The 18671-nt window shown below is 34.5% G+C and overlaps 2 protein-coding genes and 1 long non-coding RNA gene across 3 annotated transcripts; 1 reads left to right on the top strand and 2 right to left on the bottom strand.

Moving 5' to 3' along the window:
- Positions 1 to 300: 300 nt before the first annotated feature.
- Positions 301 to 5434, bottom strand: LOC130655250 (uncharacterized). Its single transcript, XM_057457983.1, has 3 exons — positions 5281 to 5434; positions 576 to 688; positions 301 to 474 (listed from the first exon to the last, which is right to left on the bottom strand). Exons 1-3 carry the CDS (start codon positions 5370 to 5372, stop codon positions 386 to 388), a joined length of 294 nt encoding a protein of 97 aa, XP_057313966.1. The 5' UTR covers positions 5373 to 5434; the 3' UTR covers positions 301 to 385.
- An 851-nt stretch (positions 5435 to 6285) lies between these two features.
- Positions 6286 to 14569, bottom strand: LOC130655243 (ras GTPase-activating protein-binding protein 1-like). Its single transcript, XM_057457974.1, has 13 exons — positions 14383 to 14569; positions 9222 to 9328; positions 9064 to 9142; positions 8822 to 8995; positions 8611 to 8707; positions 8328 to 8493; positions 8170 to 8245; positions 7885 to 8092; positions 7682 to 7764; positions 7434 to 7602; positions 7303 to 7340; positions 7155 to 7220; positions 6286 to 7082 (listed from the first exon to the last, which is right to left on the bottom strand). Exons 2-13 carry the CDS (start codon positions 9317 to 9319, stop codon positions 6786 to 6788), a joined length of 1551 nt encoding a protein of 516 aa, XP_057313957.1. The 5' UTR covers positions 9320 to 9328; positions 14383 to 14569; the 3' UTR covers positions 6286 to 6785.
- A 1323-nt stretch (positions 14570 to 15892) lies between these two features.
- LOC130655251 (uncharacterized) lies at positions 15893 to 17745 on the top strand. Its single transcript, XR_008984606.1, has 2 exons — positions 15893 to 16054; positions 17614 to 17745. It is a non-coding gene; the product is annotated as an uncharacterized LOC130655251 (long non-coding RNA).
- Positions 17746 to 18671: the final 926 nt, after the last annotated feature.

Genomic DNA, 18671 nt, shown 5'->3' with positions numbered 1-18671 from the left:
TACTCATCGCACTATTAAAATTATGTCCAGACCAACTGACAAATTGCATGGCAAATTATCCTATCTTATAACAGATGTTAAGAATATTAAAACTTATTTAGTCAGGTGTAGCCATCCATTTAACTTATTAGCCCTAAATCACCTTCCTTTTTGAGTAGCCTTGTGTATTCCAATTTTTTCAGGTGTTTAAAATATCTAAGTTCAAAAATTAAATTTCTTTCTTTTCTTTTTTAATTTAATGGCGGCCACTATAATAATTCAAAACAAAGAAGTATACAGGAAATAAAAAACAAAGAAAAGTTATTGAAAAAAAACTTGATCAGCTATAAAAAATATACAAATATACACAGAAAATTAATACAGAAAGAAATATTAGATAATGATATTATTCTTTAGCTCTGCATGATTTGATAAAATTTGCGTAAACGTCTTCAAAACGACTGTTCAAATCTAGCACTTGCGTGTCTTTATCCACTAAAAAAATTAAACACAAGAACGTCTGTAGAAGCAGCTACAATGTTTGTTTGCACGTATCCCCGGTCTATATTTATACGAGGATAAATTACAAGACTTACCGTATGTAACTTCAATAGATGGTGAAGAGCCATCAGATTTAATTTCAGCAGATAATTTGAACTTGGGATTGGTTTCAATCAGTTTTGGAGATGATACACGACGTAAAAATTCCCTAAAAAGTATTTTCAATAAGAAACTGTAGTACTAGACAATCCATTCTTTATTATTTTTAATACATGACTGATAATTACACACTTTTTATGTGTAACATCAAGCCTAAATTCTTCGAAGTGTTTAAAAAAAAAGAACAAACATATAAACAGAACTCAAATTTCTGTTTAATCACGTTTGTCGAATGAAACTTCTTAGAACAGGTCTCGAGAACCTACATAGTCAAAAAAGACATACGTTGACACATAATCAAGCCTCTTAATTTTTGGGAGATGACTTATATCTGCATGTCGGTTTGCTACAACATTTTGTGAACAAGCTTGTATAGAAGGTAGATATTTACCATATCAACTTGGTCAAGATTCTTTAACCTAAAACTAGTCAGATCAAGGTGGTCTGACCTAGTTTGCTTTGTATGATTTGACTGGCTAATAATTTAATAGGTGAGTTTATTAGATTTTTTATTTATTAATTTGTCTTACAGAAGACGGTCCTAATCAAGCAATTTAGCAACTCCTTTTGTGTGTTCTCACATATAAAACAGCCTATATTGCTAACGACAGAAATAGGAAAACGTTATCTTCAGAGACTGTTGTTGTGCAAATATGTTTCAAAAGTTAATTGGTGATTCGAATAGAAAGTTTGTACTGTATAAACTACCTAATAACTGTAAATCAACGAATCATTTTATTAACAACTCAGATCAACGAATCATTTTATTAACAACTCAGAAAATTAACGCGCAGAAAATTACCGCGGTTTGTCGAAAATATGCATTTCTTGAGCATGAAATAAACGCGTTTTTCAAAATAAATACTTTTTTGACGCACGAAATTAACGCAGCCATGGGAAAATTTTCTGCTATTTTCTGCTCAGTTTCTGCTATTTTCTCTTTAAATAAAAGAATTGAAATCAATCACTTAACCAATCACCACAGCTATCTTTTAACTATTTAGAATTTTTTCACCCTCTTCATTTTTGAAGTGGTAATAGATATTTGTCATCACTTTGGCAGGGTGGGTTTGAATGTGGATAATTTGAGATCGACTTTAATTGTTGTCACATCTTTCTCTGAGTAAATTTGGAGCTCCTTCGTTATCGTATTACTTTAATTTTTTCCACACTTTTTAACACAAAATAAACGTTCATAAAATTACCACAGTCAAAAATGTATGTATCACGCGGATATGAAATTTGCACGGCATAAAATAAACGCTGTTGGGGGGCAGACTGCGTTAATTTGATGAATCGGTAATTTTCTGTAATGAGGTAACGCGCATGTTTATTGCTAATATTTCACGAACGTTTCTCTATTAGCTGATAAGATTTATAACAAAATCAATAACATATCCATGTGATGTGGGCCTAATCCTGCAAAGGTGGTGAAAGTGTCTGAGTATACTGAAGTTGAGCTTATTGCTAGTTTCTGCCAATCAGATTAAAAAGGATAATGTTATCACATGTGAAACATTGACAATCGAGCGTCATAGTCAATTGTTTAAATCAATTCAAGGCAAAGGTCACGCCATAGAGGGTTGATCAAGTAATGGAAGTTATAGAAATAGTAATTGATAAGTTGCATAGAGAAAGAATTAATAGAGATAGAATTTAGTTTTGTTCCAGGGTATGGTATCACAGATAAATTGTTTTTTACACGGACAACTTCAGAAAGAGTATTTAGGAAGAATCTAGAAAATCTAGAAAATCTAGAAAAAAGAATCTCTATCTTTGTAAATTCGGAGTAAGCTTTTAATAGAGTACTATGTAAGGTTTTTTGGGCGGCTATGAGAAATTTACATGTAAACGAGTGGTTAGTCAAAGCGTGCAAAAAACAAGCTAATTTCATATAAAAGAGCTTATCAAGTTATCTAAAAATTTATTTAATTTTTTGAAAAATCTTGATTAGTTCTGAAGATTTTGGAAGTTCTACTAATTATGCACGACATCACACTTAACTATTTTTTGTTTACCACAACGTTATATGTTATTTAGGCTGTATTGAAATGAATTTTGTAAAACGTATTAACAAAGAGTGCAAAGTTGAAACAACGTTGATAGCGATGATGTGTTGGCAGATTTGCTATATGTTTTTGGCATTCAATATATTTCTAGACATTTTTAATTTCTCTTTCCCCTTCTAAAAAGATTTTTTAAACTTTATTCAATATTTTTTCTTTGGTATTACATCACGAGAACATTCGTCCCGGTTATAGTAACTTCCATGAGTGCGCACTCTTCTCGCAGTATTCTCTTTGACGATGAAGGTCGGACTGACTTGTGGCATGGTTCCAAATGGTCTTCCATCTTTCGTTCGAGTCTCAGTGTAATACACCAGCCGAGCACAAGAGTGTCAGCATGAAAGAAAGGGGCCGACTTTAATTTCCTCTATACTTTTTAAACAAAATCAATCACGAAGAAATGAATGTTATGTAATTAGCGTAATAGCATCATCGCTCTATATTTTAGAAAAAGAAAAAAATCTAGAGTGCGATAAAAAGCACTCGTAAATTTTTTACAAGCGTGCGGGCGAGTGCGCGTGCGATTGCACTTCTCTCAAGTAATGGCCTGCATCAGTAGAAAAAAAGGAAGATTACGGTTTAAAGTGTTATAAAACATACAATAATAATAATAATGAATATAGGTAATGAAAAAAAAAATTGTTCCCTCTAAAAGATCGCAATACTCATCTTGCGTGAAAAATATACCAGCGTATGTGGTGTCACATATGTAGGGAAAACAAAAATGAATGTGGAACAAAGATGCAACAAACAGTGCCCTCCTCACAAGTCAGAACCAACCAACCATCTTGTAGAAAACCCCACACACGCAATTACATGGAAGGTTATTAGTGATGCTCCATTGAATGATAGAAAGAGAGATAACTTAGAAGCTCTATCATCAGAGACCTGTTTTGAATGAACAAGTAGATTCCCAAAAGTTATGTCTTTTTCGCTTTGGGATTACTTAGTACACTCGTTTTAAAACCTTTCTTTTATATGTATACATACTTTTTAAACATAATCAATTCTCTAGATTTCCTTTTATCTCTGTATTTATGAATTTTTGTTTCCCTTGTATATTTATTGCACTGAAGACGGACGTAGTCCGAAAAGCTTCTGCTTATTTTATAAACATACTAAAATTGTTTTTTAACATTTATAATAATGAATAGTAATATAATAAAGTAATCAAGATTTTAGGAAGTTTCGTGACATAAATTTTGCAGTTTCGCAGTCCCAAAACCGCAAAATTGCAATAAATCGGTCTTTGGATCAACTGCGATATTAAAATGCCAAAAGAAGATCGTCCCTGTGAGGAAATTTCAAGCCCTAGTGAAATTTTATTTAATAAAGGTTTTCTCTTAATTTACAAGACAACAATCCTTTATATAGCAGAACATTTTTGTAATTGAGACATTGTAAACAGAAAAACTTTTCTCTTAGTTCAATTTTCTTTAACTTGAACCACAAAATAAAATGTTATACAACGTAAATTTGGAAAAAAATGCAAAATTTAGATGCCATAAAATTTTCATGCTATAAAGTAAATACACTCAATCATAGTGCCATGGTTTTCCTACGCCCGCATCATATAACATTACATAATGCCATCCCAAAAATATGCATGCGCAGAAATGCAGGTAAAGAAAACATTAGTATAGAAAAAAACATAGCCAGCAGAGCGAAAAAAAGAAAAACTGCTGTGTTACAGGATGTACGAACAGCCGATTTTTAATCAAAAAATGGAAAGAGACTAAATGTTCGATTCACAAGGTATTACGTCGTATTAGAGCAAATGTTGTGGCGCCGTAGATTAGTGGTTATAGCTCTCGTACTCTGTGCGGGAGACCGGGGTTCGATTCCTCTTGACGGCGATTCAACATGGGCGAGTGAATGTTACCATAGCCCCGGGTTAACCCCTGCCATGTGAGGGAAATTGGGAAGATGGCACACTGTGTGGGCCGTTGGATGTTGCCGGGAGTTGTCTAGTAGAGCGCGGGCTCTAATTGGGTCTGCGTAGCTCAAAATGAGCATTAAATACTCTAGGACTCTCCATCTACGCCATGGCCCCTCCTGGAAATAATAGACAGGGTATATCCCTCGATATTTGTGAGGCTAGCCATGTAAAATATGCACATCTATCTATCTATGTTATGGTTTAAATTATAGTTAAAAGATCGCCCTTTCAAAGATTACAAAAATTGTGTATAGATGCTGTGCTCGGAGCGGTACGCGAAAGAAGCCAAGCTTTGAGTGCAGGTTTTATTTGTGTGAATTTTAAAATAAAATTGTGCCAGTACACTATGGTTGAAACATATTGTAAATAAATGTCGAAACCTAAATTTCCCCCACGTTTTTATTGTGGATTTTGTTTGTTTTGAATGTCTTGTTCCATGTCTGATTGGTTTGTTTACATTTTTACCTCGAAATGTATAAAGTAGGGTCCCCAAGTAGTCAAGTTTTTGCATCAGAAATCTTTACATATTCATCATTTTTTAATGGAAAAATCTTAACTAATTGGTTGCCGTGACTTAAAAATGGATGGCGTATTGCAGTAAATCAGGAGTTTCATGAAAAATAAAAATAAACTAACCTGGCTATAGTTACTGCATTACTGCTACAAAACGGATCAAATGAAATACGCATTGCCTTTACCATTTTCAGCGTCGCACCTCTCGTCGCCATTTTCGCTTTCGATCTCTTCCGGGTTTGATTCCGGCTGGGGCGGGACAACTCCCGGAAACTTTCGGGGAAATAATCGGAATTTTCGGAGAAAAACAGCTTGTGTACGACACACTCAATCCCCGTTTTCAGGCCTTTTGGGTCTTATAATTTTCCGCCACGATACGAATTCTTGGGCCACAAAAAAAGAATATGACTAGAATATAACCGTTCTTTAGTCAAAGGCGGCCTCACATTTTTCTAGCTATGCTATAGTGTGGTCTCCTGGATAATTTTTATAGTTGTGTGGATATCATTATTTTTATATTTATATTGTAAAACAGATTCGTTTGAGGGCACTAATATATGCGTATAATTTTAAATCTGGCGCTTTAAATTTTTATTTTATTTTTGCTGTTATGCTTACAAATGAATAAGTCTTGTAAATTTCTTATTCCGAATAAATTACTACTTACTTACTACTTACTTACCGAGTTTCTCCCATTCCCAACAATAACTTTGAGTAAAAAATTATTACCTTTCCATTAACTCGTCAAAAAAAGCTATACTGAATACCGCGCCATATCCTGGAAAAAGTTTAAAGGTTTTCCTAAAATCTTGGAAATAAATATTCCAATCTGAACTAATTTTTCTCGTCACCGACCACCTACGGAATTTAAACGCTGATCCCACCAGGGAAACAATAGAATAAATAAGGCACCCGACTTTCCGTCAGTGAACCAAAAATGGTAGCCGCGAGTAGTAACGAACGAATTCCCGTCATTCCACGACGTCAGGCTGACAACTGTTATTTTGAAACTTTCAGAGCAGAGTGTCTGGCTTTTTAACTTAAAGGAGGGGCACAAATAAAGACGCATTCTCTTTTTTCTGTGCAACATAAAAGAGCACTTTCCGGAGGATCCACCAACACAAAACGTTTGAATAATCAAATTTTTTTTATAGATAATTCAATTCGTGGAGAGAAGTATTACTACAATACAAACTTTCAGATGTTACATGAATGTCCAAAATCCATAAACCACTATAAAAACTAACTTTGCAAAAAGTACACAAACGCTAATTCATACATACACTAATTTGACCGAATTTTTTGTTCCCTTGCCTGCCTTTTGACATTCTTCTTTTGTCTCTTCTTTAATTCGAACATTCGTTAATTCGATCATAATTTTCGATACTTTTGCGTGTTTGAATTGGCGGATGTGTAAAAGCACAATATAGTTGGATATCGAATCTTGAATGCCCTTACACTTCAACGCAATTCGTAAACAATAAGAAATAATGGTAGAAATTTACAAACGAAAAACACACATCGTGGTAGGCTTTCCAGGTAACAAAGCTGATAAATTTAAGGTCCATTTGCTACGTTATTAGAAACGTAAATTAAAAAAAATCCTAAACCTATTTATTAAATAAGTACTATCGTTTGCTTTGCTTTTGCTCTCGAGGAGCTTTCTGGTCCTTATTTCTTTCTGTTTTGTTGTCATCGCCACTTCGAGATTGTTTTTGTGTGTAAGTAGTGTTCCTGCCTGATCTATTTTGTCCACTGCCAGTTCTATTTTTATTTTGGTCGTTACGTCCTCGAGCAGAGTCTCTGTCTCCTCTTCGGAAGCCTCCTCCGCCACCCCCACTTCCACCACCACCACCACCTCGACCTGATCCACTAACCGAACGTTTTTCTTCCGTGTTTATTGTGTGGTTGTGAATTACAATCTGCTGCAATGAGAAAAAAATGAGAAAAACTAGCAAACCAAAACAAATAAACAACTTTATTTAAACTAAACTTACTTTCGTTTTATTTTGTAAAATTGTAGTCGGGGCTTCAGGTCCAGTAAAGGCGACAAATCCAAAGTTCTAAAAAGATTTACATAAAGAAATTATCAATCAGCGATATTTCTGACTAAAAAGTTAGACAATAGTAAGACAAACTCTTTACCTTTGGATTTAATCGAACTTCAACGATGGTTCCATATTCTATTAAAAAATTAAAAAAAAACAATCAATAAAGAATCCCACAAACAACTTTTAACAGAGCAAAGATTGATAAAATTATTAAATGAAAGAGACCTTTAAACGCTTCCCTGACGTCTTTTTCAGTCACTGTTACTGGTAAATTTCCAATGAAGATCTGATGACTATCTGGTGCAGCGCCCCTTCTCCTTGGCTCTTCCGGAGTTTCCTTTTTAGTAACAGGAGCTTCTTCGCGTTTCTTAGGTCTTTGTTGAGTCTGTACAGGCTAAAAGGTAACGAAATTAAAAGTAAAACAAGACAAAAACGAGGGAGATAAAATGGTGACAAGGGCGACGATAACCAACCTTTTTTGGAGCAGGTTTAGACACCGGCGAAGAGTTGGCTGACGTGGATGTGGTATTCTTTTTAGCAAGAGCAGCCCATGTCACTAAAGTACAAAGAACTTATTATAATAAATTATAACTTGACAGAAAATTAGGGTTGAAAAGAATACTGATTTTAATATAAAGCATAGAGATGTAAATGCAAAAGGATATATTGTTCATACCAGGTTTGCTGGATTCATTAGCATCTGGTTCAGTGGGCTTATTTGCAGCCTCAGTCGTTTCATCAACTTGTACATCTTCGTACTCCTTGAATTCAGTCCCATCATCTTCTTTAGCTTCTTGTTCATCACTAGCAGATGCTTCATGTGATTGTTCAACTTGATCGTCAACAGATTTTGACACAGGATAATCCTCTTCAGCCGGTTTTGCCTTAAAGTAGTAACATGTCAATGTAGCTACTTAAAGCCACTGGTAGCTAGAAAAAAAAAACTAAAAAGGCAACTCACAAATTCATCACTATCTTCTTGCAAACGATCATCTTCCGCATAAGCATCTGCATTTTCTTCAGTGGTTTGTGCAGGACTGAAAAAAATGGAAATCAGAAAACAATATTTTGGTATTTGTTATCAGCATGTGTTGTTTGTAGAATAAAATCAATACATACGCATTGGGAACATATTGAAAGTGGTCATCATTGAAGTGATCATCATTGACAAGTGGAATAGCAGAAGCAGCATCAACAGCTGGCACTTCGGTTTCATTGTCAGGAATGGTATCCATCTGTCCCACCATGCCAGCAGGGTCATGATTTTGGTAACCATTTTCTGACTCTAGAAAAAAAATTACTTAGAGACATCAGTTTAAACAGCGTGTTTTTTATCGACTAAGCAGCATCAATGACTTTAAATTCAATTTAGAGAAAAAAATATTATGGACAGCACACTAACCAACAGTTCCATCCACAGTTTCATCATTCTCAGTATCTTCAAAGGTTTCGTCCTGGTATCGGAAAATATCATTGAACACGTTGTATTTCTTGGGTTCCTGATATAAACAATAGAATTTTTTAATTGTTTGGTAACCTCCTTTATATAAGGATACATGGCATAGTAACAAATTTGTCTAATGGCACTTAATACAAACATTTAAATACGTCACCTGTTGTGCCAAAACAAAGGTTTGCATAAACTTTCTCATTGGCATTCCCGCATTAGATAGTTCTCCAGTGACTTGGATGACGACACCTCCTCCAATAGTTGGGTGGCTGTCCACAGATCTGATTTTTGCATGACAATTTCGGAAATGCAGTTGAGATATTTTGTCATTTATCGCCTAGATATAAAAAAACGTGAACTTAGGATAGTGTCAATACAGAAATAAAATACATAATATATAAATACCTCTTGCCCACAAACTGGATCTTCTGATTTTGCATTAGGTGAAACACCATGGGTTAGACGAGATTCTCTTGTGTAAAATCTAGACACAAAATACTCTATTAACATTTTAATAATCTGCGTAAATTTTCTCTGAAATTACGAGATAGTATTTGACAGACCTGTGAAGTTGCGAAGGATCCTTATGAAGCATGGTGTAATATTGACGTACAAACTCATGGGCAACATATTGTGTATTTGGTAGTTGTGCCATAACCATTTCTGATTTCTAAACAACAACCTCAAATTATAAATTGCATATAGTGATACAAAATAATTTTAAAGAGTGTAAGGATTGTGTACAAACAATGCAACCAATTGCAAATTTGCATTGCAGGAAGAAAAACTTTTTTTGATTGGTTTATTCTATTGTTCTTTGCTCACGTTGTCAATATCAGGAAATCTTTTTTTCGAGCGAGAATGGGTTCACTTACATCTGAGAAAATATAATTAATTCTGGTATTATTTAAGAGGGTAATGTGACCATGCTGGCTTTGTTGCTCATTGGTTGATTGAAATTTTAGCGATTGCAATTTTAGGGATTTGCTCTGACATTTGTTTGTGTCAAGCTTCGTTAAGGAAAATTGAATTAGATATCCTTGAAGAAAGCTTAGTTAACTAGGGTAACCTTTCGCAAGTCTGATAGGACTTTGTGTTCAAGTGAATCTATAGGTGCAATGTGTAGTTCAACGCAACATTTCTTTGAAGTTCTTGTTATGCAATATCAAAGATTTTCTGTAAAATTAAGCTTTTTATCATTTTTCTTAAAATTCAAACTAAGTACAATTTATTATTTCAGGAAAATTGTTGAATTAATAATCAATACCACTTACTAAATCAATAAACTATAGACTTTTGCCTAAGATTATAAAACAGCTATAATAAACTACATATAACATAAGAAAGAATATTTAAAAACGTTTCTTTAATTTACGAAACTCGTCTTTTTGTAACCGACTAGTTAATGCACAGAATCTTTAAGCTAAAAAACAACAATTTAATTTTGCTGAATTTGCTACGTGTGAATTTCTATTGACTTTTCACGGCTAATGACTTCTCTAAAGATCCATCTCAGATCATGTTAAACTATGCTTAAAATCATGCTAGGGAAATAAGGGAGATGGCGCACTGTATGAGCCAATGGATGTTGCAGAGAGTAGTCTAGTAGAGAGTTAACCTTAATTGGGTCTGTATAGCTCAAAATGAGCATTAAATACTCCTTATCTAAGCTATGGCCCCTCCTGAATGAAAATAGACAGGGTATATCCAAATTTGTGAGGCTAGCCTTGTAAAATATGGACATCTGTCTCTCTCCATGCAACAAATCTTCAAAACTGTTGTTTAAATGACCATCATCTTGTCTCTGAGACTTTATACAGTTCTTAAATCAACAAGCATGGCATCAAAAAGCATGGCATCAACAAGTATGGCCTAAAGATCTTCAGCAGAAATAAAAAAATTTATAGAAAACAGGATTGGACAAAGTCTTTGGTCCAGCTAGAAGTTTGAGGAATATCTCTCGCAATTGTTTCCTGTGGTATTTAACAACCAATCACTAAAACTGCAAGCATACCTCAATTAATGGAAATATACTTTAATTGACGGATCCCTTGATTATGCATTATCCCTAACTGCATGATAAATTGGCTATTCACTTTAAGTTATAGATTCTAGGAGATAAAAGACCAAAATCTTTAATCATTGTTGTTTGTTGTTGTGAAAGAAAGCAGGCTCAATGTTTCTTAGTTTGTCTTATTTCAGGCAAAAATTTTGAGCCTAAAATAAGACAAAACAAAAGACAAGTAATATTCTTATTCGAAAGGTTCAACATACACGCTCGTTGCCTATTGCATTGCATAGAAAAGAAGCCATTATGTACATTGCGATAAAAAATGTATTTTATCATTGTTTTGTACAAACAGGAAAATGCAAGTGCACATAGCAGACTATGTATTTTTCCTGTTCCTAAGACTTTTATAATGAGAAATTGTTTCTTTTTGATGTCCAATTTTCATCCTGCATTTTTTGTTTCTGACACTAAAGAGTGTTTTACTACATGAGAGTTGTTCTCTTCTACATTGTTTTAAACATGAGCTTTTATTCGCCTTCTGCTCTCTCTCCTATGAACATGTGAATAAAATCAGGACATTTAATTTCGTACATTGTGTTTGTGTTTCCAGCATTAATCTTTTTTTGTTAGATCGCATTTTAAAAATTTAAGAACGAAGAACGGCGACGAAAAAGTTTTTTTAGATCGCATTTTAAAGTTTAAGAACGAAAAGTGGCAACAAAAAAGCTTCATTAGAGATCGCACGAAAAACGGTGATAGAAATGTTTTTTAGGTTGCATTTTTAAAAGTTTACTTCCATTAAAAAAACTTTCTCTTTATTCTCATTATCACCTATGATCGCGACACATCGAGACAGATTTTGCACGTTGCGCGTTCAAAATGTTAAACAACCAGGCCTTGCAGGTTAATCTTTGTTGTGCATTCATTTTGCAGTAGAAAAAGGGGGGACGTTTTAAATCGTGAACCACAAAAAACGATGATCGAGCGTCTACTGGTATAGCGACTCTCTCAATCTTAAATTCCTTTTCTATGTCCGAAATAGTATACATAACTATACTGTTGTTTTCATAAATTTAATGTTAATTTTTCAGGTCATCACAAGCAAATAGGAAAAAAATTTGCTTTGTTTTCAAATTAAAAAAATCTTTATCCGCGTTGTTCAAATAAAACTTCAAAATTCATTAGGAAAGTTCAGGTACATAAAATTTATACAGAAAAAAAATTATACCACACGTGGGTTTTAAAATTGTTTGAATAACAATTACAGCATAAAGAAAATAATCCCTTAAATTTGGACCTGCTAAAGTTTCCAATAGTTCCACAAAAAAATTATCTACAATTAAATCCATGATAAATTGTCTGTTCCGCTTGTAAGTGCAGTTTTGCAGACTTGCGTCATCTGAGCTTCGTCGGTGTTCACCTCCGCATTAGTCAAGAACCACATGGCTGGACTTCTTGTGTAAGACCTGGTTACCAACGACGAAGGGGCCAGGCAAAAGAGATTTATGTCTACGTATTTTTTTAAATAAGTCAGAAGTCGTTGAATGCTGGAATGGTCAGGTTGACTATGAATAGGCTTGTTCGTGGATATAAAGGACCAGGATTATTCAATAATTCTGAGATCTAAAAGTGTCCAACCAAGACGGAAGTCTATCAAACGTTTTAACCGACAAAAGTTAGAAATGAGCTATGGACATGTCCGACCAAACTAGAAATATGGCGGTGTAAAGTTTTTTAGCAAAAAATATAGCAAGCAAAATTGATCGCGAGCAAATAATTGCTTAAGAGGTTATTTGCTTATGGCAAGGCCTGACAACCTCAATCCAGTACTGTATATATACTCTATACTTCCTTTAATTAATTTTTCCTAGCCGGCTAAGCCTTGCCCACAAAGCATAAGGAAAGTTTTTTGTTGGATAGTGAACAAAAATGTTTTTAGTGTATAGTACAGCCTGAATGTAATCTACCGCAGACGCGAAACTTGCATGAATAGTTACACAGAACAATAACATTGGATAGCTTTTGTTTTTTAAGAAAATAATTGCCTCGCTGATAAACAATGACCCAACGCGATCGATTGTTAAATCACAATAGGTTGCAAGATCAATTTTAGCAATCTATTTTGCGCGAACTCTTTTGAAATTTTTAATTGCAGTAATTAAATATGAAAGTTTAGTTAGATCGCATTTTAAAAGTTTAAAAACGAAAAGCGGCGATAGAAATGTTTTTTTAAATTGCATTTTAAAAGTTTAAAAAGAAAAAGCGGCGATTAAAATATTTTTTAAGATCGCATTTTAAAAGTTTAAAAACGAATAGCGGCAATAGAAATGTTTTTATTTGTTTCAATAAAAAAGTATGTGGAAGGATTATTTTACGTTGTTTGTTAAGAAAAAAATGTTTTCATCGAGAAATGTAGATATTGTATTTACACCATTTGTTTTACAAAAATAAACCGCAGTTGTATTCTTTTAATAAAAAAATGCGCGAGTCATTTAATAGTTGTGAAATATAAACGCGCTGGACTCTTTTTAGATAATTAAATCAACAATACATTCTCGCCTAATGTTTTATAAAACTTCGCGAAAAATTTTTATTATTTAATTATTTCACGCTAATACTTAAGGGAATAGCTTATCAATACATGTACACAATGCATCTCTCTATTACAAGAAATCTAATTGCTACGATAATTCTTCACGAACGCATTGTTTTTTAACACGCAAATATAAACTCGCAAAACCCTTAAGGGATTTAATTATAACAAAAGACAAACAACTGCCGTCCTCCACGCAAAGGTCTGATATTAGCGTGTACGCGGTAGATTAAATTCAGACTGTACTGTAAGGCGGACGTCACAAATATTTGGTGTTACAGTCACACGACCGACCCTATTTTTTGATCGAAATTTTTGATATACTGAGTTGGAAAAACTAGAATAACAAAAAAAATATTATACGCTTGTTGTCTTTCCACAGCCATTACCTACCATTATTATTGTACGTTGCTTAAAAATGCGAAAAGGGTCCTGAGAACTAGTTTAAACCCACTCGTTGAAACTCCATTTAAACGAGGTGTAGAAGTTATTATTAAATATCAGCGGATTAATGGAGTGCGGTCATGGTTGGATACAATTTTTTGAGTTTTTGAGTCATCATTTGCCAACCAACCGACCGACTTTACTTATAGTGCTCAAATGACTCTAACACCAGATATTTGTGACGTCCGCCTAAGCTCTGAAGATAGCAATTCCATATTAAAAATTAACATTAAAAAACACAACTTATTGGATCGGGCTCAATAAGAAAAAAATGAGGGGTAAATCAACTTTCTAGTCTCTGCAATAAATGATTCAATGCTACTGCTGAAGACAACACAAACATGTGTTTGTTAAGTTTTTATCACAGAAAATACTTTTTGCATAACTATAAAGACTACCCTCTTTTTAAATAGCTACCTACATAATTGATACGTTCTGAGTGCATACAACACCAATAGTCTGGTTGGCTGGTTAGTAGTGTGGTGTTCTAGTGCACACACACACAGCATGCAATACGTCCACATGGAAAACTCTTAGCTAGCTAGTCATTACGAGAAAATAAGCCGGAAAGGAAATATATTGTTAAAATTATGATGATTATAATGAGAAATACAGTTAAAACATGCCTAAAATATATAACAAAGTACCTTGGTTAAGCTAAATATGTTATACACACCCACAGATTGTTTGACTCTACTTTTCTTTCACAAGTTTCTCCAAAAACGGCTCGCTGCCCATCAGGGAAAAAAACAGAACACAAGCTGTTTTCTGTGTATTTTCCGGACCGTTCATAATCGAGCGCCTTCAAAGACAAAATTCGTGTCGGATTCCGAACCGATGTCACATAACATAATGCTCTAAAAAATGGACTCTCTTATTACGCCGTCAACAATATACGCCCCTGTGAATTTTTGAAAATTTAATAAACGTTCACTTTCTAAACCAATTCTATAATAAACAGCCCTAATTGATGGCAAAAGGGGTTTAATTTCAACTAAATCAGGAAAGTCAGATCGCCCCCAGGTGTTCTTGCCTTTTTGACATCGAATCGAGGCAAGTAAGCGCTAGCGCTTTGACATTAGGAAACAAAACCCTGTGCTTGGGTGAGGATGATCAGATCAAAATACGTTGTTTAGATCATCCGGCCAATGGATGGATTGAACGAGGAAATGGATTGGGAGAATTTTATTATTTAAAGCGGCTGCTTGCAAATTTTGAAGCTGGTGAAGCTGAATCGGTGAAGAAAAGGTTATATAAAATTAAAGTGGAGAAGTGCCCAGATCTCTCGGATGCCTGCACTTGCGCATGTGAGTATCATTAACTTAGTGAATTCGAGTAAGAATAGGTCGCTGCGATATGGATGCCCACACGCGTGAATTTACCGCTCACTTGGTCGCTTTTTTCACATCTAAATTACAATTACATAGATAAATAGCAGGTGCGGATCCAGGGTTAGTCAGATAAGTCGCGTGACTAAGTGTAAATTTGACGAAAAATGTTAGCCAAGCGAAGATGTCGACGATCCAGGCGTTGCAAACGGAGGGCGTTAAAAATTGTAATTTTTGCGAAGCAATTGAGCTTTGCGAGCGAAGCGAGCGAAGCGAAATTGTGGAGCACGTTTGCTACACGCGAGGTATACCAAGAGAATTATTGAGATTCTCAAAATTTCGATAGAAAAAAAATCATATAAAATCAGCGTAAAGAAATAGGACTGATATTTTTGCACATAAAGCTAGGGTATTTTTTTTTCTAATAAAACAAATAAGTTTGGACCGAGGGGTTAAAGTATAAGTTTAGTAAAAAATGCAATAGGTACGGCTCGTACCCCCCCACCCCCGGATTTTGACCCCCCCCCCCGTCTTTTGGTCCGGATTATACGTCCGCCGAACTTGAACACACAAAGAGGAATATGCCGTGAACAAGAAACGGTAGTCGGCATTTTAGACACGTATATTTTACAGACCCAAAATATGCCTTATTTCTTTGTATTATAGCTAATTATGGTATAAATAATTAATTAATTACTTTGCAATTTTGCTTCTAATACTATTATAGTTGTATTTTAATGAAATGTAATAGTATTAAAACGGTTTTCTTCTTTTGAAAAAATTTATTGCTAGTCCTGTTTCTAATCGACTTTACTTGTGTATTTTAAGCTTTTTTGTTGCTGTGCTTTTTCTGGAGATTTTAGTTGGATTGGAAAGCTCCTGTGTAAGGTACCATTTCCTAAAGAAAAATTGAAGTAATTTGTACAATTATAACGCGCCGAGCTGTGTTTTATTTTATTGTTTCTAAGAAGATGTAAGAATACAATATTATCAATTTTAATTGGTTTTATCCAAATCAAGGTAAGGCTTAATCACACGAAAGGTAGCTAGCTAGCTAGAGCTCAGTTTTGTATAAAAGAATTGAAAGTAATTTGTAGAATACATATGGAGAAGCTGTATTACTACCTAACTGATAGCCAGATATAGGAAAACCTGTAGCTAGGGCGCAGACAAAACAAATAGCTCTGGGCGCTAGAGTGAGCTGACCAACCGTTTTTTATCATTTTTTATTTATTATATATATAAGTAACCTGTTACAGTAATTAAAAAAATATCCACTTTTGCTATCAAACCAACAGCAATGTAATTGTCAATAGGAATTAGTTTTCCCTACACCCTCCCTGAGAACAAGGTTTAAAACGACATTAAAACATTAAAACTGTCATTAAACAGAACTTCAAGGATGCCCAAGCACCACGTCCTCTAAATGGCGTGGGCATCTTCGAAACTGCTTGTAATTTTAGAACAAGGGTGCTGATAAGCTGCATACGCCGTATAACGTGCAGGCGTTTTTGGGCAAGTTTAGCGTTTTGCAAAAAAATTGAAGTATTCACCCGAAAAAACCTGCATAGACCATAAAGTAAACTATGTGGTAGTAAAGTTCTTAAAAGAACTGTTTTTGATGGTTTTTGATAAAATTTACTTGATAAATAACTTTTAATTTTTATTAACTTCTTTCTCTTAAAGCATCTTTTTCCAACTATCGTCCACAAGGTATGTTACAAGGAATTGAATTTTGAAAATGCTCCAGGCAAGTTCGGGAAAGTGCGGGCGGTTTTGGAAGACAATCACTAATTTAATTGGAAAAGTTTCCCGAACTTGCCCTTATATATGTGGCTGTTTGCAGCTTATTGACACCCTCTTATTTTAGAATATTCTTAGGAATAATAGACCAAGAGAAATTACATCACAGTTTTTTGTCCACCGCCCACGTGTGTTTGAGAACAACCCACATAACAAAGTTCATTATTTTTTAAATTATTTGTGTAAAAATTACTATTTCATTCACGATAAACCATTTGTCAGTCATTTTATTCGCCCAACAAAGAATCCTATCCAAGGTGCTTTTCTATTAGTGCTGAATTTAATAATTGACATGGTTCAGCATAGTTTTTAAAAGGGTCTGATTGCAAAATATGTTTGCCAAAGTTCAGCACTTGTAATATTTGTGTATTTGTGTACTCAGCTTCTAAAACACACACAAGAGACATTATAATTTCCTCTGGGTGATTACATTAATGTTGGTTGAAAAAAAACTGAATGATGAGAAGCATATGTTTTTAAATGGGTCTAGGACAATAAACTTATTTAATTTCGCCTGGCCTTGCATCAATCACATTCTGAAAAAATAAACACTTCTAAAATGATTTTGTCAGATTTGGAAACTGTTGGTATGGTTGGAACTTTGTGTATAAAATTAGTAAAGTTGCCAAATTGTTTAGTTTTTTTCTTTTATACTTTTCCGAATTAGCCTTAATTATTTATAAGATGAAAAACAGTGCTTTTAATTCCATTGACTTGGCCATCCCTTAAAGGCACTGGAAGCTTCACTATATGAAAATGTTTTCTTTTTCTTTTAGATTGTGTACAATGGGAGTGAGTGATGTAATCTTCTAATGCGTGTGGTGAAAAGAAGGCGAATCCGTTATTGTTTTTCTGCCCAAATTTGAAGCTATTTAATAAATCTTGATAAAGTTAAAAAACTGTTTTGATTTGTTTGTTTTTGTTTTAATTGTTTCCCGTGAGTTTTCGAAATTCGTTCCAGCAGATTCTGTGGCTTCTACTGCCGGTATTTTTACGTGAAAAAAATACTGTTCTGTTGTGAGGTCATTTACGAAATCGTTACGTTAGGACCAACTTCTGCGGGTTGTACAACTCGATGTATCACATATCTTTCGGAATACTGCTAAAAGTGTAATTTTGTATTGCGCTCTTTACTTTTACCATTCTGTGGGAAAAGGCGGTACAAAATTTTAACACGCGTTATTCGTTTTTGTTAGTTTCGCGTAATCTAATTTTCTCGCACATTTTGAAAAGAATATCCCACGCACATCAAATACTCGCGCAGTCTATTCGCAAAAAAAACTGTTTTTGAGCAACGAATTGTTCCGCAGAGCGTTCATTTTCCTACCTCGTCCCCAGGGTTCTTCTATATGATATTCAATTTTGATGTATTTCGGAAGATGTTAGCGCCAAAGAAACAAGAAGCGCTAGGGACAAAGTATTGGATAGTTTAATTTTGCTTGCAACTTGCGAAATGCTTCGCAACCTTTTTTTTAATTTCTAGTTTTACGGCGAAAAGCCATGGTTCACAGCCCTCTCCAATTCGCCTATGCGATGTTGACGTCAAAGTTGTGACGTCGCTACCATATAGACTGAGAGGGTTTCAAATTATAGCTTACAGATTTTGACTGATTCATTTTGACTAATCAGTCACTCAGTCAGTCAAAAATCAAATAGCTATGGCCCGCAACCCTCCCCATCTCACCTAAGGGGCCTGTGACGTCAAAATCGTGACGTAATTTTCACACTCTATGCGTAGTCCAACAATATGTGGCCCGCAGCCGCCCAAGGAAATTTAGGTTCCGTACTGCGTGGTTACTGATAACCTGTTAGGCTATAGTTTTAACTCCCATCC

Source organism: Hydractinia symbiolongicarpus, chromosome 8 (genome assembly GCF_029227915.1).
Source record: "Hydractinia symbiolongicarpus strain clone_291-10 chromosome 8, HSymV2.1, whole genome shotgun sequence".
In the NCBI taxonomy this organism is placed as follows: Eukaryota; Metazoa; Cnidaria; class Hydrozoa; order Anthoathecata; family Hydractiniidae; genus Hydractinia; species Hydractinia symbiolongicarpus.
The sequence above is the reverse complement of the archived record's forward strand: the minus strand, read 5'-3'. Positions and strand labels throughout refer to the sequence as shown.

Coding starts and splice junctions, on each gene's coding strand:
- LOC130655250 (XM_057457983.1), bottom strand. CDS start 5,372: ATGGCGACGAGAGGTGCGACGCTGAAAATGGTAAAGGCAATGCGTATT. Junction 689..5,280: donor AATGCAGTAACTATAGCCAG/GTTAGTTTATTT, acceptor AATACTTTTTAG/GGAATTTTTACGTCGTGTAT. Junction 475..575: donor ATCTATTGAAGTTACATACG/GTAAGTCTTGTA, acceptor TAATTTTTTTAG/TGGATAAAGACACGCAAGTG.
- LOC130655243 (XM_057457974.1), bottom strand. CDS start 9,319: ATGGTTATGGCACAACTACCAAATACACAATATGTTGCCCATGAGTTT. Junction 7,765..7,884: donor TAATGAATCCAGCAAACCTG/GTATGAACAATA, acceptor TTTGTACTTTAG/TGACATGGGCTGCTCTTGCT. Junction 7,603..7,681: donor CTAAACCTGCTCCAAAAAAG/GTTGGTTATCGT, acceptor GTTACCTTTTAG/CCTGTACAGACTCAACAAAG.